This window comes from Drosophila kikkawai, chromosome 2R, assembly GCF_030179895.1.
Source record: "Drosophila kikkawai strain 14028-0561.14 chromosome 2R, DkikHiC1v2, whole genome shotgun sequence".
NCBI classification, from domain to species: Eukaryota; Metazoa; Arthropoda; class Insecta; order Diptera; family Drosophilidae; genus Drosophila; species Drosophila kikkawai.
In genome coordinates, this window is record NC_091729.1 from 15066262 (window position 1) to 15092322 (window position 26061).

The 26061-nt window shown below is 38.0% G+C and overlaps 7 protein-coding genes across 7 annotated transcripts; all 7 read right to left on the bottom strand.

The window, feature by feature from the left end:
- Positions 1–3272: 3272 nt before the first annotated feature.
- On the bottom strand, positions 3273–4576 carry LOC108082301 (chymotrypsin-like protease CTRL-1). The gene is made up of 4 exons (XM_070284394.1): positions 4360–4576; positions 3967–4012; positions 3744–3907; positions 3273–3679 (listed from the first exon to the last, which is right to left on the bottom strand). The coding sequence occupies exons 1-4, from the start codon at positions 4574–4576 to the stop codon at positions 3273–3275; spliced, it is 834 nt and encodes a 277-aa protein (XP_070140495.1).
- Positions 4577–6156: 1580 nt separating this feature from the next.
- LOC108082302 (chymotrypsin-like protease CTRL-1) lies at positions 6157–14372 on the bottom strand. The gene is made up of 5 exons (XM_070284395.1): positions 14165–14372; positions 14056–14101; positions 13830–13993; positions 10982–11278; positions 6157–6533 (listed from the first exon to the last, which is right to left on the bottom strand). Exons 1-5 carry the CDS (start codon positions 14370–14372, stop codon positions 6157–6159), a joined length of 1092 nt encoding a protein of 363 aa, XP_070140496.1.
- A 793-nt stretch (positions 14373–15165) lies between these two features.
- On the bottom strand, positions 15166–16919 carry LOC138928097 (uncharacterized). The gene is made up of 6 exons (XM_070284397.1): positions 16805–16919; positions 16702–16747; positions 15905–16632; positions 15800–15845; positions 15599–15738; positions 15166–15539 (listed from the first exon to the last, which is right to left on the bottom strand). The coding sequence occupies exons 1-6, from the start codon at positions 16917–16919 to the stop codon at positions 15166–15168; spliced, it is 1449 nt and encodes a 482-aa protein (XP_070140498.1).
- Positions 16920–17843: 924 nt separating this feature from the next.
- On the bottom strand, positions 17844–18884 carry LOC138928124 (chymotrypsin-like protease CTRL-1). Its single transcript, XM_070284544.1, has 4 exons — positions 18690–18884; positions 18583–18628; positions 18380–18528; positions 17844–18318 (listed from the first exon to the last, which is right to left on the bottom strand). Exons 1-4 carry the CDS (start codon positions 18871–18873, stop codon positions 17933–17935), a joined length of 765 nt encoding a protein of 254 aa, XP_070140645.1. The 5' UTR covers positions 18874–18884; the 3' UTR covers positions 17844–17932.
- A 324-nt stretch (positions 18885–19208) lies between these two features.
- On the bottom strand, positions 19209–20149 carry LOC108082306 (CLIP domain-containing serine protease B4-like). Its single transcript, XM_017177636.1, has 4 exons — positions 19969–20149; positions 19862–19910; positions 19680–19807; positions 19209–19600 (listed from the first exon to the last, which is right to left on the bottom strand). The coding sequence occupies exons 1-4, from the start codon at positions 20147–20149 to the stop codon at positions 19209–19211; spliced, it is 750 nt and encodes a 249-aa protein (XP_017033125.1).
- A 319-nt stretch (positions 20150–20468) lies between these two features.
- LOC108082307 (serine protease 42-like) lies at positions 20469–21397 on the bottom strand. The gene is made up of 4 exons (XM_017177638.2): positions 21214–21397; positions 21109–21157; positions 20930–21054; positions 20469–20848 (listed from the first exon to the last, which is right to left on the bottom strand). The coding sequence occupies exons 1-4, from the start codon at positions 21395–21397 to the stop codon at positions 20469–20471; spliced, it is 738 nt and encodes a 245-aa protein (XP_017033127.2).
- A 284-nt stretch (positions 21398–21681) lies between these two features.
- Positions 21682–22228, bottom strand: LOC108082308 (CLIP domain-containing serine protease B15-like). Its single transcript, XM_017177639.2, has 2 exons — positions 22147–22228; positions 21682–22067 (listed from the first exon to the last, which is right to left on the bottom strand). The coding sequence occupies exons 1-2, from the start codon at positions 22226–22228 to the stop codon at positions 21682–21684; spliced, it is 468 nt and encodes a 155-aa protein (XP_017033128.2).
- Between the last annotated feature and the right edge of the window lie 3833 nt (positions 22229–26061).

Genomic DNA, 26061 nt, shown 5'->3' on the forward strand with positions numbered 1-26061 from the left:
ATTTCCCGTGATCTGATTTTCCACAACAACAACAACAAAGCAGTGTATTCCAAAATGGGAACAACTACCCCGGGGATGTGTCTGTTCTGTTGCGGAATTCGGGTCACAGAAGATCCTGAGTGCGTGAATCAGCGGGGTGACTCCATCGGAGCGATGATCTATTGGTTCCATTATAGATTTCCCAATAATCGATTAATCATTCCGTACACCGCATACCCTTTAAGAAGATGTTTCAGCTTCCGCTGGGCATTTTTAGAGATCGAAGGTCGCTGTAGGACTCTTGGGGCCCGAATGAAATTTCAACAAATTAAATTTCGGCTGCCCGAAAAGTGAGCCATAAAACATGAATATGTTAAAATGTTGCCATGGCACGCTGCGCTTACAAAAATATACACAAATAAATATATTTTTTTTTTTTTTTGCGGCTGATGTGCTCAATCAAGCAGCGAGATGAAACGAATCGAATCGAGGCAAACAGTTCACAAAAAAATAATGCACGGAAAACATGGCTGACTATGCGGATAAATATGTATAATATAATATAATATTTGGATGTTTTATACAGGCGGGCATAAAAAGCTCAGGCGAGTTAAACAAGAATGGCAAACAAGTAAACAAATAATAATAAACTCATCTCCCTCGTTGCGAGAAAAACAATTTCGGCTTTTTAATTAAATCATGTTGAGTGGTAAAAAATAATATTAAAGAATCTCGCGCTGTGCGCAATTCAATCAAATCACTAAAAACCGAGAAGGAAAAAAAACAAGAACGGGCACAAACGCTCACGGTCGTCGGGCTGTTAAGCCGATAAAGGTCCCGAACAACCGCGATATGGGAGTAATTAACTTTAAAGACCGCATTACGGTGATCTTACGATGATGACAACAACGGTTAGTTATACAACCGACTTTGCGGTTAACACTTTTGCTTTTCGGTGCGAATGTGGTTTTATTAAGGGGCTAATTGCTCATATATCTCTCTTCGATTTTCGGGGATGCTGAGTCAACATTTGGTCCATTTGCGAACCATGAATCACACAGGGCTCGAAACCGGCTCTTGGCCGTTTTCAAAACATTTGTATATTTCTTTTTATTTATTTCTTTTATTTTTGCCACAACCTGGCCAAGACAACACTTACACTTCACTGGCACTTGCTGGGGGGCTTTATTTTGTTGTATTCCGATTATTTTTTAGTTCTTGGTTCTGAATTCTTCGGTTCGAATTCTTCGTTTTGAGTTCTTTGTATCTTGTATCTTTCTGCTGAGACAACCGCGCGCGATCGTTGCGTTCGAGCGAATGAGGGCTGCGATCGGCGACGACTTGTTGGATGGAGTCGCACTCGGACGTCGCACACAGATACACACCCACACACTTGCGCCACTTGCTCTCACTCTTTCTCCGTCTCTCTCTCTCTCTCTCTCTCTCTCTCTCGTGCAGCAATGGGAAAGCAACAGGTAAGCCAACTGCCGAAAGGTGTGCACATGTATCTGTATCTGCGAATCTGCCAGTGCCCGAGCAGCATGTGCTGATAAGATAAGCACGAAACAGAGAAGCCGAAAAGCGCTACGCAAACATAAACAAACACCAGGCGGCGGAAACTCCTACGATTTTCCCCTGGTCGTGTGATAATGACCACATAGAGGTCATAGTGGATCAATAATTTGGCCGCAACCACTGCTGTCCGGCTAATTTGCCGCAAATCGAGCTGTTTTTCTGTTGTGCAAAATCTATATTTAGGTTGCATGCCACTGCCACAGCGCTGCGAAACTGGTTCCTCCAGTTTCCTGATAATCTGGGTGACGGCTACACAACCCAAAACAACACATCACCCCGATTCTGGCTGGGCAAAAGGCTCCACTGGCCGCCTGCGATTTTCCCTTTTAGCGCCAAAATAAAAATTCGCATGATTTTTTAAGTCGAACTTTTGAAGACTCTTTTTGTTTGAACAATATTTTAAATATATAATACAAATATTTTTTAAGGAATTTAATACGATTATTTATAGGATTCTTCATAACGAAAGTGTAAAGTAGTAAATGTTCTTCAATTAGACTTTATATTATATTTAATCTTATGAAACAATATATAAATTGTTTCAACACACATATAAATTTTGGAAAATTACTCTAATCATTCTTAATTTTTATTGAGAGCAGCCATTAACATTAACATAAGATTAATTAAGAAAATAGTTAAATATTAAATTATATTAATAAATACATACTTGCAAACACCCATAACCCTTTTGAAAGGGTAACCAAAAACTGAGTGCAGTTCCACCCAAAAAAAAAAAATCAAAAACCCAAAGCGATCAAACTGCGCAGTTGGCCAAAACCGGTTGCCTACTTGCAGATCGCCTGCTGCGGGCCCTTTGCAGTGATATTGACCAAGAGCGCGACGCGATGCGGGCCAACAACAGCCGAGGCAGAGCGAGGCGAGAAGAACAAACAGAAACCAAAAGTGCCAACCCCATGAATTTGGCTAATGCGCGCGAAAGCGGCAGTAAATCATTTAGCAACTATTCTGTTTTGTTTTCCCCAGTCCCCAATGGTAGCTGGTGCCTGAGTCCCAGGTCCGAGAACAGAAGCCAGGCATCTGGAAAATGTCACGCATGCGTTGTCGGCATGCGCGTAATTGCGTTGAGGATGTACCGCGGCGGCCGAAAGGATGTGCCACTAAGTAATCCAGTGCAGACACACTTGGCTTAACGGTTTAATGAGCCTGAAAATAGAGAAATTTCCCACAAATCATAAAAAAAAAGCTGGAACGAACAAAAGAAATGTTAAAAGTAGATAAGAATTGTTTTGTTCTTAACAAAATCATCAAAAATATTTTATTTGAATTACTAAAACACACTGGCGCCACAACTTTCGATTAATCGACGTCAGCGGTTGGAACTTTCAAATTGTTATCGATTGTCCGTAATGTATGTAAAATATGTAACAAAACTATTTTCTACATTTTTGCCACAAAAGTAGCTGGTTTTATTACCTATTTAATCGGATACTAAAAGATGCTACAAAAGGTTTTATCATATAACAACAAAAAATTTTAACAAGATCTGGGGGCCTAATTAGATGCATATTTTTTAAACAATTTTTTTTCAATCTAATGGTATATTAAACTTAAGCACTCTATAAGCTATAATTAAGCTTCCAGAACATGAAGCCCACCAGTAAAATATATTTTTATTGTATTGCTTTTGTTGTATCGCTTTTTATTGATTAAATATTATGTATCCAATTCTTTAGGAAATAGTATTCTGAATCCATTCAATATCTGTTAATATTTCCCCGGCGATTTTTCCTTGTGTTGGTCACAATCCAGTCCTTGTATTTCGACACGTCCGTGTAAATCGCAGAAGCATTGCACATTTTAGTACCATAACTGACTATGCCCACCTGGATGTATCGTTCCCCGTCATAGAAGGCCAACGGTCCTCCGGAATCACCTTCGCAGGTGTCACCTATTGCGCTGCCGGCGCAGATTTGATTTTCCCTGACTTGATGCTTAAACTCAAAATTGCACTCCTCGGAGGAACGCCGGAACAGCCTGACGGCCATCAGTACCTCGCTAGCTTGTCTGGTCTCCGTTTTACCCCAGCCAAAGGCAGTAAATACATTGATATTGTCGATATTTATCGCGTCATCAGTGACGATACAAATCGGTCGGATGTGGTCTACAGGCAAAACGAAATTTTATCAATATAAATTAATTATATAATTATAATTAATATAACTTACTGTTGTACCGCACTTCAGAGTGAAGTTCCAGCAGGCCAATATCATTCGTACCGTCTACTGGATTATAATCAATATGTATAATGGCGTTAATTACGTTATAGCTTTCCACACCTCTGCAGCTTCGTGTGGCGCACGAACTGTGGTAAACTCCCAGTTTCACAGACCTTAATAGAGATACCGTTAGCCGATCTGAGTTTCTAGTTGACATTGTAGAGATACTTACAATTGATCCTGACCATCTATGCAGTGTGCGGCTGTCAGCACAAAGTCTAAAAGTAATGCAAGTTATTTAAGAATATGTCGGAGATGAGTTCGGGGAAGTACGCTTCTCCCAAGAAGCGCAGCGCGAGGCATAGCAGCAGCGGTCTCTGCTGGCGAGCGAGGTCCGTTGTCGCGCTACCGAGTCATAGGAGAGAAAGAGAGGGAGATAGATGGACTTCAACGGAAATAAGAACTTGGACAGAACATATAAGTAGATGGAGAGAAGGGAGTTCAGTTCAGTTTGGTAACGATCGGCAACGGAACTCGCTGTGCTACCGCGCGAGGATGTCAACATGGATGAAACATTCACGTCTCCGTCAAATATATTTGTGATAAAGCTACAAAAAATAATCACTTTTCGTAATCAACGTGCCGCCGCATCCGAAACCGTGGTGAATGATTAACATGGCCATCCAGGGAGTAGTGCCACGTTTAGCCGGATGACGACGGGATTTTCCAAAGTCAACATCAGAGGAATTTATCAATGCACAATCCTCATCCAGAAAGCTGGCCGATCCCTTGTGCCAAAACAGCAGATCGATCACAGCTAGTAAAACCAGAAGGCACTTCATTTTCAGAGAGAAGACACCGAGTGACTGAATAAAATCATCAGCATTATCTCTCCTTCATGCTTTTTAGATTATCTTTCCTAAATTTAAAACCACACATAAAGAAAATCATTGCAAAATTTAACTTGAACGCTAATCAATTTTAAACATCTAAATATGTGTTTTCCTCATTTAAAAATTTAAATCCCACTTTTAATTAAGCAAATTTAAAATAAAAAGGGCTCAAAATAATTAAACAAAATAAATATAGTGTTTACCAAAGGTTTTGTCCGTTTTAGGCATAATAAAATACTTTTTCCAAGTGTGTGCTAAGGTAAATTCACAAATAATGCCAAAGATCATGTATAATTATTAAAACTGATAAGCTCAAATTCTTGGTATATTAAATACGTGTCATTTAAATAAAACAAAAAATTAAATGAATATAATAACAGAGGTGAACTGTTTTAAAAATCTATTTAAGGTAAATTTAAAATTCTTTGTAAAAGGAACACAGTGATAAAAAAATAAAATAAATGTGGTGTTTCAATTTTAATTATAATTTTGAACATCTAACACATTATTAAAACTGTGAGAGTTAATTAATATATTTATTCTTAAAATTATTCCAACACACACTTATCACACATTGCATTATAATTTATTAAAAAAATCTCATTAATCTTGATTCTTGGAAATATCTATACATATATGGTATATATTTCGAGTTCTTAGAACTTCTAAGAAATTTCAAAAATCCCATTACCCTATCAAACTCTCGATCCATTTCGAATAAATTAAGACATCGGTATAAACATCTTGACCTCGGAGATAGCTGTGGCCATCCCAATGAGAGTGTAAACCAACGCGTCCGCGTTGACAACACAACACCACGATTCTGGGTGGGCAAAAGGCTCCACTCTCCGCAGTCAAAAAGATAACGTCATAAAGACAAAATAGCAAAGCAGCTATTTCGCGGTTGCAAAAGCACATTGTGTCTGTTAGACGACGCTGATGAAGAGACTTTGCTCGTATATTAACAACCACTAAAATTAATAACAGTAAAAATTCTAGAAAGTAGTTAGTATATTTATATTATTTGCACCTTTGAAATCAAATAAACATACCCCTTGCACATCCTTTCGGTCGCAACGCCACATCCTAAGTTATTCAATGCGTATACACTTGGGATTACGGGTTAATGAGCGAGTAAATAAAGAAAAACTTCCCACAAATCATTAAAAAACGGCTGAAACGAATAAAAGAGATGTGACAAGTAGAGAAGAATTGGATCAATGAGCTTTATCTTAACAAAATCATAAACAATAATATTTTATTAAAATTACAACACCAGAGTGGCGCCTCAACTTTCGATTAATCGCCGACAGAATATATTTCAGTCTAAGTATACATTGGATTGCAGAGAGATTGAACTAAAGCCACCTTATAAGCTATAATTGAGCTCGCATATCGAGAAGCCCGTGAAAAAAATATATTCTTATTGTATATTTCGCATTTTTATTGATTAAATATTATGTATCCAATTCTTTTGGAAATAGTATTCATTCATTTATTCAATATCTGTAAATATCCGCCTAGGTATTTTACCATGTATTGGACACAATCCAGTCAATGTAGCTCCACACGTCCGTGTAAATCGCAGAAGCATTGCACATTCCAGTACCATAACTGACTATGCCCACCTGAATGTAGCGTTCCCCGACAACGGTGGTCAGCGGTCCTCCGGAATCACCGTGACAGGTGTCACCCCTTGCGCTGCCGGCACAGATTTGATTATCCCTGACTTGATGCCTAAACTCAAAATGGCACTCCTCGGAGTCACGCCGGAACAGCCTGACGGCCATCAGTAACTGGCTAGCTCGTCCAGTCTGCGTTTGACCCCAGCCAAAGGCAGTAAATACATTGATATTGTTTACATTTATAGCGTCATCAGTGACGACACAGATTGGCTGGATGTGGTCTACAGGCAAAACGAAAAATAAATAATAATATAATTAATGTATGAATTCAACAGTTCCCCAAATTTAACTTACTTTTGTATTGCACTTCAGACTCAAGTTCCAGCAGGCCAATATCATTCGTACCTTGACTTGGATTATAGTCAAGATGTACACTAGCCCGGGTTACTTTATAGATTTCCACACCTCTGCACCTTCGTGTGGCGCACGATAATTCATAAACTCCCAGTTTCACAAACCTTAATAGAGATACCTTTAGCCTCGATCTGAGTTTCTAGTTGACATTGTAGAGATACTTACAATTGATCCTGACCATCTATGCAGTGCGCGGCTGTCAGCACAAATTCTGGAAGTGGCACGTTATTTTAGAATATATTTTTGATAAAACTAAATAAAAATAATAATCACTTTTGGTAATCAACGTGCCGCCGCATAGAAAACCGTGTTGATTGCTTACTACGGCCATCCAGGGAGTGGTGCCCGGTTCAGCCCGATGTCGATAGGATTCTCTAGCCTCAGCATCAGAGGATTTAATTAATGCACAGTCCTCATCCAGAAAGCTGGCCGATCCCTTGTGCCAAAACAGCAAATCGATCAGAGCTACTAAAAGCAGAAGGCACTTCATTTCCAGAGAGAAGACACCGAGTGACTGAATAAAATCATCAGCATTATCTCTCCTTCATGCTTTTTAGATTATCTTTCCTAAATTTAAAGCCACACATAAACAAAATCTATGCAAAATCAAACTGCTAATAAAATTTTAAACATCCCAAATATGTCTTTTGGTCATTTAAAAATTAAAATTAAGCATAACAAGAAAGGAAGCTAACTTCGGCACGCCGAAGTTTGTATACCCTTGCAGATTGGTTTCGATGTTTATATTATAGATTTAAATGCTGAAAACACTCACAAAACAAAGTTTCATTACATTTTACCTATACTTATTATGTTTTCAGTTTGACAGTTACAGTTTTACATTCCCAGCTTTATATATTTTTACATTTACCGATCGCTTCTATGGCAGCTATAAGATATAGTTGTTCGATTTTTATGAAATTTATACCAAAATTCTAGAATAATAAAAAAAACTTATATCTCAGAGTAAATAAAAATGCGTTGAAAAACAACGAAGCTATAATTTTATTTCTATTAATTTCCCGATCGTTCCTATGGCAGCTATATCATATAGTCGTCCGATTTTCATAAAATTTTTACCAAAATTCTGGAATATTATAAAATGGCTATATCTCAAAAATGATGCAAAAATATTGAAAAACAGCCAAGTTATAATTTTTTTTCTAAAAATTTATCGAACATTTGTATGGCAGCTATATGATATAGTCGTCCGATCCGGCCCGTTCCGACATATATGTATAGCAGTGAGAGCATATAGAAGACTATATGCAAAGTTTCATTCAGATAGCTTTAAAACTGAGGGACTAGTTTGCGTAGAAACGGACAGACGGACAGACGGACAGACGGACGGACAGACGGACAGACGGACATGGCTAGATCGACTCGGCTGTTGATGCTGATCAAGAATATATATACTTTATAGGGTCGGAAACGTCTCCTTCACTGCGTTGCAAACTTCTGACTGAAATTATAATACCCTGCAAGGGTATAATAAACTACTTTTTTCCAAGTGTATGCTAATGTTAGTTTAAAAATTATGCTAAAGTTTATTTATAATTATAAAAACTGATAAGCTCAATTTCTTCATATATTATATTAAAGACGTGTCTTTTAAATAAAAAACAACAAAAAATAAAATAAATATAATAACAGAGGTAAACTGTTCTAAAAATATATTTAACATAAATTTACATTTCTTTAAAAAAAAAAAAAAGAGCACAAAAAAATAGATAAATAAAGTGTTTTACCAAAAGTTTTGCCAGTTTTAAAAATTTCGAAACGACTTTTTTTCCAATTGCATGCTAAGGTGAAGACTAAATCAGAAATTGTGCTAAAGGTCATGCATTATTCTCAACATTTGTATTACAATTTGGAACATTTTACACTTTTTTTTAAACTGAGAGGGTTAATTAATACAATTGTTCTTAAAATTATTCCAACACACACTTATCACACATTGCATTATAATTTATTAAAAAAATCTCAGTAATCTTGATTCTTAGAACTTCTAAGAAATTTCAAAAATCCCATTACCTTATCAAACTCTTGACCCATTTCGAATAGCGTAAGACATCGGTATAAGCATACGGACCTCGGAGATAGCTATGCCCTCAGATGGCCATCCCAATGACGTCCCCGTTAGTGAACTTTCTAACCAAAAGACAACACAACACGCCGATTCTGGCTAGGCAAAAGGCTTCACGCGCCGCTTTCAAATAGCCAACAAAAATTGCTCGAAGTCGCTCTTTTCAGATTGCAAAAGCACATTGTGTGTGTTAGACGACGCATATGAAGAGAATTTGCTCGCACATTAAAACAACTTAAATTAATAAGAGTAAAAGTTCTACTAAATAGTTATTATATATTTTATTTATATATTTATATTATTTGCACCTTTGAAGTCAATACCCAATGCACATATTTACTGTCGCAACACCAAGTCCTCTTGGATTAACGGGTAAATGAGCGAGCAAACAGAGAAAATTCCCGCAAATCATTAAAAAAACTGCTAAAACGAATAAAAGGGATGTGACAAATAAACAATAATATTTTATTTAAGGGGTTATATACAGTTGTACCGCGCAAAAAAAATGCAGTTTTGTCGATTTTTTTTTGACATCATAAAAAATATTTATTTAAAAAGTTTTGCGGACGTTGTTAAGTACATTTTTCTGGGTACTTTATAAAATTTTTTCATAAAAAAATATTAAATATTAAAAATGTTATGGCCGAATTCCAAGATCGTCTTTTTTTCGATGTTGACTTGCGGTGGACATCATATCCCCTATAAGCTATAATTAGGGGGGTCTTTTCATTGGGCAACTTTTTTTTTTTCGATTTTTTTTTTTTTTGCATTTATTTATAGCTTGGGATGTTGTGTATAAGTTCCCAAAAGGATTTTTAGAAATTCGAAATACTTTAGAAGATACAGCCTTTTTTGTGAAGCAAGTTCTTCGCAAAATGAGATTTTTTCAAACTTCAAACGCGTTTATCTCGGAACCACGTTTTTCGAACTGGCGGCCATGATATCTCCAGTTCAACTGAACCGATTTTCATGAAACAAAGTGGAATCGACGCAGAATTGTCACCATTTTCGGGTGACGGAACAGAATTTTTAAAAAAATTTTTTTTATATTTTTTTTTTACACTAAACTACAAAAAAAAAGCCCGAAATCGAAATTTTTTTTTTGAATGGCCGCCATTTTGTTTAAAAAAATTAAAAAAAAAATCTGTTCCGTCACCCGAAAATGACATCTATTCTGATTATAACCCCGTTTTTATTTTTCATTTCGGACGCTCTGGAGACCCTGAATCGTGGCCGCCAGGACGATACCTTTTTTTTCGATCCGATCCGGCCCGTTCCGACATATATAGCAGTGGGCAACTTTTTTTTTCGATTTTTTTTTTTGCATTTATTTATAGCTTGGGATGTTGTGTATAAGTTCCCAAAAGGATTTTTAGAAATTCGAAATACTTTAGAAGATACAGCCTTTTTTGTGAAGCAAGTTCTTCGCAAAATGAGATTTTTTCAAACTTCAAACGCGTTTATCTCGGAACCACGTTTTTCGAACTGGCGGCCATGATATCTCCAGTTCAACTGAACCGATTTTCATGAAACAAAGTGGAATCGACGCAGAATTGTCACCATTTTCGGGCGACGGAACAGAATTAAAAAAAAATTTTTTTTTTTATTTTTTTTTTTACACTAAACTACAAAAAAAAAGCCCGAAATCGAATTTTTTTTTTTGAATGGCCGCCATTTTGTTTAAAAAAATTAAAAAAAAAATCTGTTCCGTCACCCGAAAATGACATCTATTCTGATTATAACCCCGTTTTTATTTTTCATTTCGGACGCTCTGGAGACCCTGAATCGTGGCCGCCAGGACGATACCTTTTTTTTCGACCACCAAGTTTGAAGTCTCATTACTCTTTGAACAACCCTCGTATCGAGGCAAAAACAACTTTTTTAGTTACTTTGAAAATTTTTGAATACAATAAATACAAAAAGTTTTCAATTCTTCTTTGCGTTTTCAAATAAGAATTTTTTTAAAAAGGGTCCAAAAAACGGCTTTTGAATGAGAAGACCCCCTTAAGCTCTCAAAACATGAAGCCCACCAGTAAAATAAATTTTTATTGTATTGCTCGCATTTTATTGATTAAATATTATTTATCCAATTCTTTAGGAAATAATATTCTGAATCCATTCAATATCTTTTAATATTTCCCCTTCGATTTTTCCTTGTGTTGGTCACAATCCAGTCCTTGTATCTCGTTACGTCCGTGTAAATCCCAGAAGCATTGCACAATTTCAAACCATAACTGACTATGCCCACCTGGATGTATCGTTCCCCGTCATGGAAGGCCAACGGTCCTCCGGAATCACCTTCGCAGGTGTCACCCGTTGCGCTGCCGGCGCAGATTTGATGTTCCCTGACTTGATGCATAAGCTCAAAATGGCACTCCTCTGAGGCACGGCGGAACAGCCTGACGGCCATCAGTACCTCGCTAGCTTGTCCGGTCTCCGTTTTACCCCAGCCAAAGGCAGTAAATGCATTGATATTGTTCATATTTATCGCGTCATCAGTGACGATACAGATCGGCCGGATGTGGTCTACAGGCAAAACGAAATTTTATGAATATAAATATAATTAATTAATTATATAATTATAATTAATATATGGTAACTTACTGTTGTACCGCACTTCAGAGTCAAGTTCCAGCAGGCCAATATCATTCGTACTGTCTTCTGGATTATAATCAATATGTTTAATGGCGCGAACTATGTTATAGTGTTTCACACCTCTGCACCTTCGTGTGGCGCACGAACTGTGGTATACTCCCAGTTTCACAGACCTTAATAGAGATACCGTTAGCTTCGATCTGAGTTTCTAGTTGACATTGTAGAGATACTTACAATTGATCCTGATTATAGTATATACAGTGCGCGGCTGTCAGCACAAATTCTGAAAGTGGCACAAGTTATTTAAGAATAATTTTTGATAAAGCTAAAAAAACGAATAATCACTTTTTGTAATCAACGTGCCACCGCATGTGAAACCGAGTTGATTGATTAACATGGCCATCCAGGGAGTAATGCCAGGCTTAGCCGGATGACGACGGGATTCTCTAAAGTCAACATTAGAGGAACTTATTAATGCACAGTCTTCATCCAGAAAGCTGGCCGATCCCTTGTGCAAAAACAGCAGATCGATCAGAGCTAGTAAAACCAGAAGGCACTTCATTTTCAGAGAGAAGACACCGAGTGACTGAATAAAATCATCAGCATTATCTTTCCTCCATGCTTTTTAAATTATCTTTCCTATATTTAAAACCACACATAAACAAAATCTATGTAAAGTTAAACATTTAAATATGTGTTTTGCTCATTTAAAAATTTAAATCCCACTTTCAATTAAACAAATGTAAAATATGGCCACAAAATAATTAATCAAAATAAATATAGTGTTTACCAAAGCTTTTGTCCGTTTTAGGCATAATAAAATACTTTTTTCCAAGTGTGTGCTAAGGTAAATTCACAAATTATGCCAAAGATCATGTATAATTATTAAAACTGCTAAGCACAAATTCTTGGTATATTAAAGACCATTTAAATAAAGAAAAAAAAAAAATAAATAAATGAATATAATAACAGAGGTGAACTGTTTTAAAAATCTATTTTAAGTAAATTTAAATTCTTTGTAAAAAAAGGTCACAAAAAGATAAAAAAATAAAAAATATTTGAAAATTTGTGAAGATTTGCTGAAGAAACCTGGTCTCAGTTTGTAGTACTGACTTGCCAAAGACTTCTAGTTAGAATACCAAAAATAATAGCGAAAGTTATCTAAAACTAGTGTAGTTTTATTAGATACTTATCTAAGTTTACTTATAAGAAGAAAAAAGTACAAAATATCTAATACGTTCCGAGTTTTAGGCTTAGAAGAATGTGTGTACCTATTATTTTGGTCAACCCATTTTCATTCTTTTTGGATAAAATTGATCCCTGTATCTAAATTTGAAATGTCCTTTTGACAGTTATTCTTATTATCTGGAATAAGTGGTAATAAAGTGGGTTTTTTCTTTAAGATTATTAAAAACATTTTATAGGACTTGAAACAAACGTATGAGACATGCACCTATTATTTCGTCCAGCAGTGTATATTTATTCTTAAAATTATTCCAACACACATTGCTTACAATTTATTAAAAAAATCTCATTAATCTTGATTCTTGGAAATATCTATACATATATGGTATATATTTCGAGTTCTTAGAACTTCTAAGAAATTTCAAAAATCCCATTACCTTATCAAACTCTCGATCCATTTCGAATAAATTAAGACATCGGTATAAACATCTTGACCTCGGAGATAGCTGTGGCCATCCCAATGAGAGTGTAAACCAACGCGTCCGCGTTGACAACACAACACCACGATTCTGGGTGGGCAAAAGGCTCCACTCTCCTATAATTTAACAGAATATATTCCTATTGTATTGTTAACATTTTTATTGCTTAAATGTTATGTAGCCAATTCTTTTGGAAATAGTATTGTGAATCTCTTGATGGTACGGTGGTACTGACAATTTTTTTTTTTTTTTTTTTGAGAAAATGAGAATGCCGGATAAAAAGTATTTATAGATTTTAACAATAATTCCAATAGCACGTTGCATTGTACAGAACAGAAGAAACAAATGAGTACATGCTCGTCTTTATCACATTTGCCCAGGTATCCTTCCCTGTACTGGACACAATCCAGTCCTTGAAGCTCGACACGTCCGTGTAAATTCCAGAAGCATTGCACATTCTAGTACCATAACTGACTATGCCCACCTGAATGTAGCGTTCCCCAACAACGGTGGCCAGCGGTCCTCCGGAGTCACCTCGACAAGTGTCACCCATTGTGCTGCCGGCGCAGATTTGATTTTCATTGATCGGAAGCAAAAAGCCATAATGGCACTCCGCAGAGACACGCCGGAACAGCGTGACGGCCATCAGTACTTGGCTAGCTTGTCCGGTCTGCGTTTGACCCCAGCCAAAGGCAGAAAATACACTGATATTCTTCACATTTATCGTGTCATCCGTGACGATACAGATCGGCCGGATATCGTCTATCAATAAAATAATATAATTAATTAATCATAGATTACTAATTAATTAAACTTACCTTTGTATTGCACTTTAGAGTCAAGTTCCAGCAGGCCAATATCATTCGTATTTTGATTTGGGTTAAAATCAGGATGAATAATGACGCGGGTTATATTATAATTTTCCACACCTCTGCAGCTTTGTGTGGCGCACGATCTGTCGTATACTCCCAGTTTCACAAACCTTAATAGAGATACCTTTAGCTTAGATTTGAGTTTCTAGTCGACATAATAGAGATTACTTACAATTGACTCTGACCATCTAGGCAATGCGCGGCTGTCAGCACAAATTCTGAAAGTGGCGCAAGTTATTTATGAATATATTTTTGATAAAGCTAAAAAAATTAATAATCACTTTCGGTAATCAGCGTGCCACCGCATAGGAAATCGTTTTGATTGCTTACTACGGCCATCCAGGGAGTGTCGCCTAATTTAGCTCGATGGCCACGGGATACTCTAAAGTCAACATCAGAGGACCTTATTAATGCACAATCCTCATCCAGAAAGCTGGCCGATCCCTTGTGCCAAACTAGCCAAATCAGTAAAACCAAAAGGCACTTCATTTCCAGAGGGAATAAACCGAGGGACTGAATAAATTCATCAGCATTATCTCTGCTTCATTCACGTTTGATTATCTTCCTTCAACTTAAAACCACACATAAACAAAATCTATGCAAAATCAAAAAAAGCTAATAAATTTTAAACATCCAAATATGTGTCTTGCTTTAAAAATTAAAGTCCTACTTCTAAATAAAACAAAAAGCACAAAATATATTAATAAAAAAATTATTTGTGCTTACCAAAGGTTTTGACAGTTTTAAGAATCATACTCACGACTTTTTTAAGTGTATGCTAAGGTTAATACTAAATCAGAAATTTTGCCAAAGGTCATTTATAATTTTTAAAACTGATAAGCTTAAATTCTTCCTATATTAAAGCCGTGTCTTTTAAATACAACATAAAAAATAAATAACTAAAATCTCAATTCTAAAAATTTAGATTAGGAGAATTTCTGTACTACGATTATTTAGGAAAGAAAATATATCATAAATATTTAAATAACATATTTAATCGCCTTGTTAGGTTTAGGTCTGTCTTTTCCTCGTCTTTTTATTCGAAAATGTTACAACCGGATCGTCAAAGATTTTTTTAGCTATCGAAAATCAAGAAGCTAGTTTTGTTATAATTTAGAACACCTTATACTTTATTTTGAAGGGTTTTAATACATTAAACATTGAAATTATTCAAAAAAAAACTCATATAACATTATACATTAAAATTTATTAAAAATGATCATCATCAATTTCGATTCGTGGAAATACCAATCAATATATTCTAAGAAATGTCAAAAATCCATCACCTTATCAAACCCTCGATCCACTTTGAATAGCTTAAGACATCGGTATAAACATCCGGACCTCGGAGATCGCTATGCCCGAAGCTGGCCATACCAACGAGAGTGTATACAAAGGCGTCCCCGTGAGCGAACTTCCTAACCAAGGGACTGCCGCTGGCCAAGCTGATTAATTGGGGATGCCGGAAGCAGATTTGATTTTCATCAAGTTTTTGGTAGTTTCCTTTGTAGCAAATGGTGGAGTTCAGCCGCTGGACAATCGCCGAAGATTCCTGCCTGGAACCAATGGCCTCAAGGTGCTCCATTTGGAGAGCCTTTTCCTGAAACGTGGTCGTCTCATTTGAATCACCAGGCATGCAGATCGGTCTAATGTTATCTGTAAGACAGTGTTGCTTAGGATTTTTTTAAAACAAAATTAACTAAGTTTAAACTTACCGGAAAACTGCACTTTAACTGCCAACTTAAGCAGGGCAATGTCATTCTTGGACAGACTCGCGAAATCCGGACGCCTGATCACGGACTCCACATTGTAGATCATCTCAGAGTGTCCACTGTTCCTGCCCAAGCCCACCTTTCTGTGGATTTAATAAAATAAAATTAATTCATAAAATTAGTAATTGGTTTAAAAGTACTTACAGTGGAACGCCTGCGGGATAAAACTGAGCGGTTGAGATGACAAAACCTGAAAGATAAAAAGTACGTTGAGGAGGATCTTATAAAAATATAGTTACAAATACCAACTGTCGGAGATGAGGGTTCCCAAAGCCAAGGGAAAGGAGTCGATGTAAACATGAGCCAACCATGGAAAGGCGGAAGTCTGTGATTTTCTGCCGCTCAGCGTGGTGGAGTTGCTGATGCAATTGTCATCCAGGAAGTTTATCTTTGGTACTACGAGCACACTGTCGGATTCGAATACGATTTTCTCTATCCAATCTACGTAGCTCATAACATCCGTGTACACGCCCACTCCATGGCACGTTGTGGTACCGTAGCTAATGATTCCCACTTGGGTTTTTCGGATCACACCATCGAGCAAGCCTGTGGTATACAAAGGACCCCCCGAGTCGCCCTCGCAGCTGTCCACTTTTCTATCGTTTAAGTCGCCAGCACAGAACTGTGTGGTCGTGTCATTTTTCCAGAAGGTTTCTTTACATTCTCCATTTAAAAGCCTTTTAAGGGTGACGGTCTGGAGCACATCACTTTTTTTTCCGGTCCTCGTGTTTCCCCAGCCAACGGCCGTCAATTGCATCATGCTATCCAATTGTGATTTCCTCAGCGGATCCATCTGAATGCATATCGGTTGAACATGAGCTTTATAGGACACGCATCGGGATAGTCTGAGCAGAGCTATGTCATTCAAGTTGGTCATTTGTACGAATTCGTGGTGGACGTGGGCCTCGATCACATATATGTCTTCTTTGGTTGCATTGTTCTCTGATGATCGATCGTAGTCCCCCAGGCGAACGATGCTGTTGGAAAAGAGCGATCAAGGTGATAAGTATCAATGTCGTCTTCAGCACGGGAGATATGCCACTTACATTTGTTGTTTGTCAAAAACACAGTGAGCAGCCGTCAGAACGAAGCCTAGGAAAGATTCGCTGATTAGTTGTGAGTCACAGAAATTCCCTCTGAAATGCTTACATTCGTCTATCAGTGTTCCAGCACAAAAGAATTCTGGGGGCTGTCCATCTTTGGCCGGCTTTAAAAGTATGGCCATCCAGGGATTGGAACCCTCAATGGCATTTTCGCCATTCATTATTCTTTGGACCATATTAGAGTCATCTCCATCAGCGCCGACCCCGCAATACTCCTCCAGAAACTCAGATGAACCCTGGTCTTGCAAAAGCAACCCCAAAAAAGCAACAAGAAGTACGGAGACAGTCGTCATTCCGATTAAAGAGATGCAAGTCAACTGAAAATAGTCCAAAAAGCTATTCGCGAACTTAAGCCGCCTTTAGCTTATCAGTACTTTGAAATCATTATTCCAAGAATATTTTTATTATGTCCACTGAGAGATTAGGATTTCTTAAAATTACTTGAAATCTTATGTCCATTTATAAAATAAAAAGGTAATGTTAAACCCACAAATTATATATTAACTTGGGTCTCAGATGATCGTTTCTTTGTTCTGGGAAGTAAGCCATGCATAAAGTGAGTTCTGGGTTCAAGTACAATATTTTTTATAAACAAATATAAAAATAAACCCACCTTATAGGCTATATTTGCGCTTCCATGGTAAAAAGCTTATCGGAGGGTCATTGTGCTGGACGTTATAAAAGAATAAAATAGTAATAAAATTCAAAGATTCCGCTAGCATATATTTTAATTGTATTGTTTATATATTCATTAATTATAAAAGAAAGATTCCCAAATTTATTTTTATTTTTATTTTATTTTTTGTATAGGTATATATTTTTTTTTCTGTTTCTCGGAAGGCAACAGAACTCAAAGAGTTTTTAATTTATTTCTCTTGAAAGACGCCTTCTTGCATTTTTTTTCAAGCTCAACTAATAATTTACTTGCTCTTCAACATAAGTTTTAAAAATATCTTGATAAAAGTTTTTAAAAATGGCCTTCTATGAAGTACAGTGGTCTAACCCCTTATCCTTCTTTCGCTAGTGTAAAATTCATTCTAAAGTAATAAGAATATGCGACTTATGTTCAAGTGCTAGATCAGGTGTTTAAATTCGGATTGATAAATTTATTTAATACAAAAACATGTCAGAGAAATCGTTATTATTATCAAGGCTTGATTATTGTGATTATTATTTAAGCTTTATGTACATTGGAAGCTATCCAGCCGGTGTAACTAGCCACGTCCGTGTAAACCGCAGATAAATTGCAATCCCTGGGGCCATAGCTTACGATGCCCACCTGGACCGTGCGATTCCTGACGATTGACGTCAGCGGTCCTCCACCATCGCCAATGCAGGGTCCATCGCCCGTCTCGCTGTCGGCGCAGAATTGCGTGTTAGTCAACTGGGGCATGTTGTCATGCTGGCACTTATCCGAAGGCAGACGCCTCAGCTGGATGGTCTTCAGATTTTGGCTGAGGTTTCCGGTCTCCGTTTTTCCCCAGCCAAAGGCAGAAAATCGGTTGATGTTTTGCAACACAGAGGCGGCATCCATTAAGATGCAGATGGGTCGAATGCGATCTGAAAGAGAAGTTTTATAACTTTCCCACTCGATATATAAATATAGAAATATATATTTTACCTGTGTAGTCCACTTCAGAGGCGAGTTTAAGCAGTCCTATATCATTTACACCTGGATTCGTTTGATAATCACCATGCATTATGATGCGGCTTACATTGAAGTCCATGCCATAGGCATCGCTTCTGTCCAACACTCCCAGTTTTACGAACCTTAATCGAAATTGTTAACATTTTAATCTTAATCTTAGTCTGTGGGGTACTTACAATTTCTCCTGATCTTTTATGCAATGCGCGGCTGTCAGCACAAATTCTGTAAGTTGCGCAAGTTATTTCCAAGTGCTTTTTGTGGGTGAATAAAAACCTTTACTCACTTTTGGTAATCAGCGAGCCGCCGCATAGAAACCCTTGTTCGTTGCTTACTGCGGCCATCCAAGGAGCAGTGGTTGCTCCGTCTTCCTCATCAATCCTCTCGCAGTCCTCATTCAGAAACAGTGCCGATCCTTTGTGCCAGAGCAGCAGCTCGAGCAGAGCAAGTGAAAGCAGAAGGCACTTCATTTCGACTGAGAAGACGTCTAGTGATTGTGAATGCAGCGTATCGGTGGGCCTTTAAATAATAAATTTGCAGCATTATCTATTTTCTTGATTACAGAGAATTTCATATTATATTGCATTTATTAAGCCTGATTTTTAGGAATCAAGGTCAGCTAAAGGTCATTTATAATTCTCGGAATCGATAAGCTCAAATTGCTCTCGAAAATTAAGTTCACTGATGGCATATGTACATATATATATTCATATACATATGAACGTATATTCAGATGCTAGATCAAGTGACTAAGCTCTGATTAATAAATTCCTTTATTATGCGAAAAATATTAAAAATTATTAGATTATAATATTCTTGATCGTACAATGGAAGCTATCCAGCGGGTGTAGCTCGTCACGTCTGTGTACACCGCAGGACCATTGCAACTCGCAGGGCCATTGCTTGTGATGCCGACCTGAACTGAGCGATTATTGATGATAACGACTAGGGGTCCTCCCGCATCGCCGTTGCAGGGTCCATAGTGCGCCTCGGCGCAGATTTGCGTGCTATGATTAGTCAACTGGGGCATGTTGTCATGCTGGCACTCTTCCGAAGGCAGACGCCTCACCTCGGTGGTCATCTCAAATTGGCTGACTTTTCCAGTCTCTATTCTTTCCCAGCCAAAGCCATAAAATCTGTTCTTGTTCCGCAACACAGAGGCGGCATCCATTAAGATGCAGATGGGTCGAATGTCATCTAAAAGCAAGGCGATATTTATACATTTAAATGACATAAATATAATTTATATATTTATTTATCTAAATATTATGCTTACCGGTGGTGTAGTTCACTTCACCGTCGAGTTTTAGCAATCCAATATCATTCGGGCCGGGCTGCACTCGATAATCACGATGCTTTATGCCGCGGCTCACATTGAAGAGCCTTTCCTCCAGTTGGACAAACCTTAATCGAAAAGGTTAAAACTTTCATCTCAATCCTAAAATGTGTGATACTTACATGGGCGGCTTTTGATTATATAAGCATTGCGCGGCTGTGAGCACATAGTCTGAAGGGGGCACAAGTTATTTCAAAATGTTGTCAATGTAAAAATAAAATTTACTCACTTTTGGTAATCAGCGCGCCACCGCATATAAAGCCTTTTTCGTTGTTTACTTTGGCTAACCAAGGAGTATGGAGTGGGCCGTCTTCGTCGGTCCAGGCGCAGTTCTTGTCCAGTAACAGTGCCGATCCTTTGTGCCGGAGCAGCAGCTCGAGCAGAGCAAGTGAAAGCAGAAGGCTCTTCATTTCCGGAGAGAAGACGTCGAATGATTGTGAAAGCGGCGTTTCGGTGGGCCTTTAAATACAGAATTCGACTGCCAAATTTTTATTTTAAGCAATATCAAGACAAGACTGATTTCTAGGAATTATGGTCAGCTAAAGGTCATTTATAATTCTCGGAATCGATAAGCTCCAAGAGTTCTGGAAAATCTAGTTCACTGATACATATGCAACGTATATTCAGATGCTAGATCAAATGACTAAGCTCTGATTGATAAATTCCTTTATTATGTGAAAAATATCAAATCTTATTAGATTATAAACTCTTGATGCTTGTGGCTATTATTTAAAATCGTACAATGGAAACTATCCAGCGGGTGTAGCTCGTCACGTCTGTGTAAACAGCAGGAAGACTGCGATCCAAAGGACCATAGCTGGTGATGCCCACCTGGACTGGGCGATTCTTGATTATGACGGCTAGGGGTCCTCCACCATCGCCTTTGCCGGGTCCACCGCCCACCTCGCTGTCGGCGCAGAATTGCGCGTTAGTTAACTGGGGCATGTAGTCCGGGCACTTCTCCGAAGGCAGACGCCTCAACTGGTAGGTCGTCAGTACTGGGCTGAGGTCTCTGGCCATTGTTTTACCCCAGCCAAAGGCTAAAACTTTGTTGATTTTCTGCAGCACAGACGCGGCATCAGTTAATATGCAGATGGGTCGAATTTGATCTGAAAGCAAGGCGATTTTTATAAAATATTTATATATCTAAATATAATTTATACATTTCTTTATCTAAATATGATGCTTACCGGTGTAGTTTACTTCACCGTGGAGTTTCAGCAGTGCAATATCATTCGGACCTACCGGCCCTGGATAACCACGATGGATTATGACTTGGTCCACATTGAAGGGCCATTCCCCCAGTTGGACAAACCTTAATCAAAAATGTTAATACTTTGATCTCAATCATAAAATGTGTGATACTTACATGGGCGCCTTCTGATTATATAAGCAATGCGCGGCAGTGAGCACATAGTCTGAAGAGGGCACAAGTTATTTCAAAATGTCCTTCAATCTAAAATGCCTTACTCACTCTTGGTTATCAGCGCGCCACCGCATTTAAGGCCATTTTCGTTTCTTACTACTGCCATCCAAGGAGTATTGGTTAGTACGTCTTCGTCGTCTGTCCAGGCGCAGTTCTTGTCCAGTAACAGTGCCGATCCTTTCTGCCAGAGCAGCAGCTCGAGCAGAGCAAGTGAAAGCAGAAGGCTCTTCATTTCCGGAGAGAAGACGTCGAATGATTGTGAAAGCGGCGTTTCGGTGGGCATTTAAATACAGAATTCGACTGCCAAATTTTTATTTTAAGAAATATCAAGACAAGACTGATTTCTAGGAATTATGGTCAGCTAAAGGTCATTTATAATTCTCGGAATCGATAAGCTCCAAGAGTTCTGGAAAATCTAGTTCACTGATATATATGCAACGTATATTCAGATGCTAGATCAAATGACTTAGCTCTGATTGATAAATTCCTTTATTATGCGAAAAATATCACAAATTATTAGATTCTTAACGCTTGATGCTTGTGATTATTATTTAATACAATGGAAGCTATCCAGCGGGTGTAGCTCGTCACGTCTGTGTACACCGCAGGACCATTGCAACTCGAAGGGTAATAGCTTGTGATGCCGACCTGGACTGGGCGATTATTGATGATAACGGCTAGGGGTCCTCCAGCTACGTCGTTGCAGGGTCTATCGCCCGTATAGCTGTATACGCAAAATTGCGCGTTAGTCAACTGGGGCATGTTGTAATGCTGGCAATCATCCGAAGGCAGACGGCTCCCGATTCCAGTCTCCGTTTTACCCCAGCTAAAGGCAGAAAATCTGTTCTTGTTCCACAACACAGAGGCGGCATCCATTAAGATGCAGATGGGTCGAATGTCATCTAAAAGCAAGGCGATATTTATACATTTAAATGACATAAATATAATTTATATATTTATTTATCTAAATATAATGCTTACCGGTGGTGTAGTTCACTTCACCGTCGAGTTCTAGCAATCCAATATCATTTGGACCGGGCTGCGCTCGATAACCACGATGCATTATGCCGCGGCTCACATTGAAGTGCCTTTCTCCCAGTTGGACAAACCTTAATGGAAAATGTTAAAAATGATTATATAAGCATTGCGCGGCTGTGAGCACATAGTCTGAAGGGGGCACAAGTTATTTCAAAATGTTCTCTATGTAAAAATAAAATTTACTCACTTTTGGTAATCAGCGCGCCGCTGCATATAAAGCCTTTTTCGCTTCTTACTACTGCCATCCAAGGAGTATTGGTTATTAGGTCTTCGTCGTCGGTCCAGGCGCAGTTATTGTCCAGTAACAGTGCCGATCCTTTGTGCCAGAACAGCAGCTCGAGCAGAGCAAGTGAAAGCAGAAGGCTCTTCATTTCCGGAGAGATGACGTCGAGTGATTGTGAAAGCGGCGTTTCGGTGGGCCTTTAAATACAGAATTCGGCTGCCAAATTTTTATTTTAAACAGTATCAAGACTGATTTCTAGGAATCATGGTCAGCTAATGGTCTAATGGTCACCAACAGTTCCCAAAAATCTAGTTTACTGATGGCATAGAAATACATAAAAAAATATTAAATCTAAATTTTTCTCAGAAATACAACAAAACCAGGAAAATGTAATTCACGAAAAAAGTTAATATATATTCAAGTCAAATTTTTAGCTAGAAGCTTTCAAACTTTTAGAGGAAATTTCGATGCCTTCAGATAAATGTTGTTTAGTTCCATATTTAAAGCTTAAATAGAGTTTTTGTTATTATTGTAAACTTAATTATTTAATTAATAATTTTAATTTAAATAAACCAAGTTTTTAACCCCTGTTTAGGTCTTGGCTCGGTTTGTCCCAAATATGGCGCCACCTATGTACATATATAGGCATTCGGCGAACATTAAGAGTTTTGATTCCGGCAGGGGCGCCACTGTGGCGTTTTTACGTTTTAACCGCTTACTCCAATTAGGATATGCTTATTCCAACTAGAACCTGCCTGGTCGAACTGCTTACTTTACACTGGGAAAATAAAACGTAATTTTAAAAATTAAAAATTTTACAGCTTAACTAAAAATTAAAAAAAAACAAGAAAGGAAGCTAACTTCGGCACGCCGAAGTTTGTATACCCTTGCAGATTGGTTTCGATGTTTATATTATAGATTTAAATGCTGAAAACACTCACAAAACAGAGTTTCATTACATTTTACCTATACTTATTATGTTTACAGTTTGACAGTTACAGTTTTACATTCCCAGTTTTACATTTTCTCTACATCTACCGATCGGTTTATATGGCAGCTATATGATATAGTTGTCCGATTTTTATGAAATTTATACCATAATTCTAGAATAATAAAAAAAGCTTATATCTCAGAGTAGATAAACATACGTTGAAAAACAACGAAACTATAATTTTTTTTCCTATTTATTTCTCGATCGTTCCTATGGCAGCTATATCATATAGTCGTCCGATTTTGATAAAATTTATACCAAAATTCTAAAATAATATAGAATGGCCATATCTAAAAAATGGTGCAAAAATGTTGAAAAACATCAAAGTTCTAATTTTTTTTCTACAAATATATCAAACATTTGTATGGCAGCTATATGATATAGTCGTCCGATCCGGCCCGTTCCGACATATATAGCAGTGAGAGCATATAGAAGACTATATGCAAAGTTTCATTCAGATAGCTTTAAAACTGAGGGACTAGTTTGCGTAGAAACGGACAGACGGACAGACGGACAGACGGACATGGCTATATCGACTCGGCTGTTGATGCTGATCAAGAATATATATACTTTATAGGGTCGGAAACGTCTCCTTCACTGCGTTGCAAACTTCTGACTGAAATTATAATACCCTGCAAGGGTATAAAAACCTACAGAAATTCACAATTAACTTATCACCAAGATGAAAATCTGCATTTCAGGCTCTTAATCTGTGAAATTAATTAATTAATTTTACTGATTTGTAGGCTGAAATACAAAATAGAAAGATAATTGCAAATATATTTATAATATAATAAAATTAACAAAAGATAAAAATAAATAGATATACCAGCCTGACATACGCCAGGCTAAAGTCAAAGGCAATATGAAATCACTCAGTAAAAAAAACAAGTAATTATAATGTATAAAGTGACTTAAAGTGTGGCTTAAAGTGTATTACTTATCAGAGATTAAATGTAAATCAAAATATTTTAAGAATATTTAAAAGCCTACAGACGATTCTTTTAAATATTCGAGAAATACTGAATTATAAAGAATTGCTGTTCAAAAAATCAATTGGTTCCTTTTTTATTACCCAAAGAAGGTTTCTGCAATTCACATGTCCTATAAATATCACAGACGCTCCCTGCATTGGCCTTCATTCACCTGACAGATCGAATGACTACTTACTGCCGCCACTTGTCAACAGAAAGGATAACCGTTATGAATGCCCGAGGATGAGCACGGAGGACAGAACAGGGCACGTGGCCAGCAGGACATCGCGATAAGGGGCGCAAACAATTTGACAATTTAATGTGGCGACAATCATCAAGCTGCAGGTCGAAGACTCCTCTCTAAAGGCTCTGCCTCAGCTGAAATTGAAGCTCGAGCTGAGACTGGTCGTGTGTTTTCGCTGACAACATTAGCAAGGAGCAAGGAGCGAGGCTATAATTATAATTCCATTACCGGGGAGCAGCACCAGCAACAGGGTAAGGTAAGGTGCCTCAGCCTAACCGATCCTGCGATCTTGCGCCGAGATCCTGGCAAAGACAATTGAGTGGCGTAATTGCCGAGCCGGCAAACTAATGATGGCCAAGGATAATGCGGGCCGGGCCGTGTTAATGCGCAGAGCGCGCGCCGAGCTGGCTGACGAGCAGGTGAATCGCTAGGCGACCTGCCCCATGCGGAAGTACGCGCATTTCGCCCAATTCGCAGCGCAGCGCATCCGATCCGATCCGCATTTGATGGAATGTCCGAAACGCTTACTTCCTCTGCTCAGGAGTACTGCCAATTAGGATGCCGCACTACCGCAGCTGCCCACAGTTCCAAAACCCAAGGCAACTTAACTCACTTTTATGAGCCACCAGGTGAGGTCGACGCGCATTCGGCGATAAGAATGTCATAACACAAGCTCTCCCAATTAACTGCGTCGCCAGGCGGAGGTGGAGCCGGAGCCGAGATTCGTGATCCGTCCAGGGGGCTCATTTGCATCATGCTCTCTTGGCGGTGGACTGGGCCCAGCGGGCATTGGTGCGATGTCCCAGCTTGCGAAGGAGAACCAGGAGACAGTGGTGCTCTACGCTTTAAAAACTAGCATGTAGGGAGTTTAAAGTAAGAAGTTTAATTGCAGTCAGCTTTGATTTAAATGCTCTTTTATGCGTGGGTAAATTGTTTTTCTTAGTTTTATTAATTATTTTTACGTTTTAAGTTTCGTTTAGTAGTTGAAGAAAACTTTAACTTTACATTAAGTTATTCAATACCTCTTATTTCGTCTCTTAAAATAATTGTTTTCCATATTTTTATATAGGTTTTTAAGTTATTTTAAATCTGCGCAGCTTTTTTCTAATTCGTTAGCTTACAGTTCTCTCAAAAAATTAAACATTTTAAGATTATGATTATGAAAATCATTTAAAAACTTTGAAAAATAATCTATATGCAATATAATAAGCTCAAAAAAAACCAGACAGATCTTATAAAGTGGACTGCCCTGTTCAAGGAGAGACCTGCGCAGGGAGTCTCCATCGATGATATCCATCAACGTGTGGCGTGTTTGGCTCCTGTAAGTTGTTAACTCGACTTTTATTGCCGCTCAGTCGGCGGCTGGACCACCGAAGGGTCATTGGCTCTGGCTCTGGCCGATCGATCCGGCCATCGATCAGCGCTT

Coding starts and splice junctions, on each gene's coding strand:
- LOC108082306 (XM_017177636.1), bottom strand. CDS start 20,149: ATGAAGAGCCTTCTGCTTTCACTTGCTCTGCTCGAGCTGCTGCTCCGG. Junction 19,911..19,968: donor TGGCGCGCTGATTACCAAAA/GTGAGTAAATTT, acceptor TGCCCCCTTCAG/ACTATGTGCTCACAGCCGCG. Junction 19,601..19,679: donor TGAAGTGAACTACACCACCG/GTAAGCATAATA, acceptor CCTTGCTTTTAG/ATGACATTCGACCCATCTGC.
- LOC108082302 (XM_070284395.1), bottom strand. CDS start 14,372: ATGAAGTGCCTTTTGGTTTTACTGATTTGGCTAGTTTGGCACAAGGGA. Junction 11,279..13,829: donor CTCTAAAGTGCAATACAAAG/GTAAGTTTAATT, acceptor TTTTGCCTGTAG/ACCACATCCGGCCGATCTGT. Junction 6,534..10,981: donor GGTGGGCATAGTCAGTTATG/GTTTGAAATTGT, acceptor TTTTGCCTGTAG/ACCACATCCAGCCAATCTGT.
- LOC138928124 (XM_070284544.1), bottom strand. CDS start 18,873: ATGAAGTGCCTTCTGCTTTCACTTGCTCTGCTCGAGCTGCTGCTCTGG. Junction 18,529..18,582: donor ATAAAAGATCAGGAGAAATT/GTAAGTACCCCA, acceptor ATTTCGATTAAG/GTTCGTAAAACTGGGAGTGT. Junction 18,319..18,379: donor CTCTGAAGTGGACTACACAG/GTAAAATATATA, acceptor CTTCTCTTTCAG/ATCGCATTCGACCCATCTGC.
- LOC138928097 (XM_070284397.1), bottom strand. CDS start 16,919: ATGAATGGCGAAAATGCCATTGAGGGTTCCAATCCCTGGATGGCCATA. Junction 15,739..15,799: donor TATCCCGCAGGCGTTCCACT/GTAAGTACTTTT, acceptor TTAAATCCACAG/AAAGGTGGGCTTGGGCAGGA. Junction 15,540..15,598: donor AGTTAAAGTGCAGTTTTCCG/GTAAGTTTAAAC, acceptor ACTGTCTTACAG/ATAACATTAGACCGATCTGC.
- LOC108082307 (XM_017177638.2), bottom strand. CDS start 21,397: ATGAAGAGCCTTCTGCTTTCACTTGCTCTGCTCGAGCTGCTGCTCTGG. Junction 21,055..21,108: donor TATAATCAGAAGGCGCCCAT/GTAAGTATCACA, acceptor TTTTTGATTAAG/GTTTGTCCAACTGGGGGAAT. Junction 20,849..20,929: donor CGGTGAAGTAAACTACACCG/GTAAGCATCATA, acceptor CCTTGCTTTCAG/ATCAAATTCGACCCATCTGC.
- LOC108082308 (XM_017177639.2), bottom strand. CDS start 22,228: ATGCATCGTGGTTATCGAGCGCAGCCCGGTCCAAATGATATTGGATTG. Junction 22,068..22,146: donor TGAAGTGAACTACACCACCG/GTAAGCATTATA, acceptor CCTTGCTTTTAG/ATGACATTCGACCCATCTGC.
- LOC108082301 (XM_070284394.1), bottom strand. CDS start 4,576: ATGAAGTGCCTTCTGGTTTTACTAGCTGTGATCGATCTGCTGTTTTGG. Junction 4,013..4,359: donor CGGCACGTTGATTACGAAAA/GTGATTATTTTT, acceptor CATTACTTTTAG/ACTTTGTGCTGACAGCCGCA. Junction 3,680..3,743: donor CTCTGAAGTGCGGTACAACA/GTAAGTTATATT, acceptor TTTTGCCTGTAG/ACCACATCCGACCGATTTGT.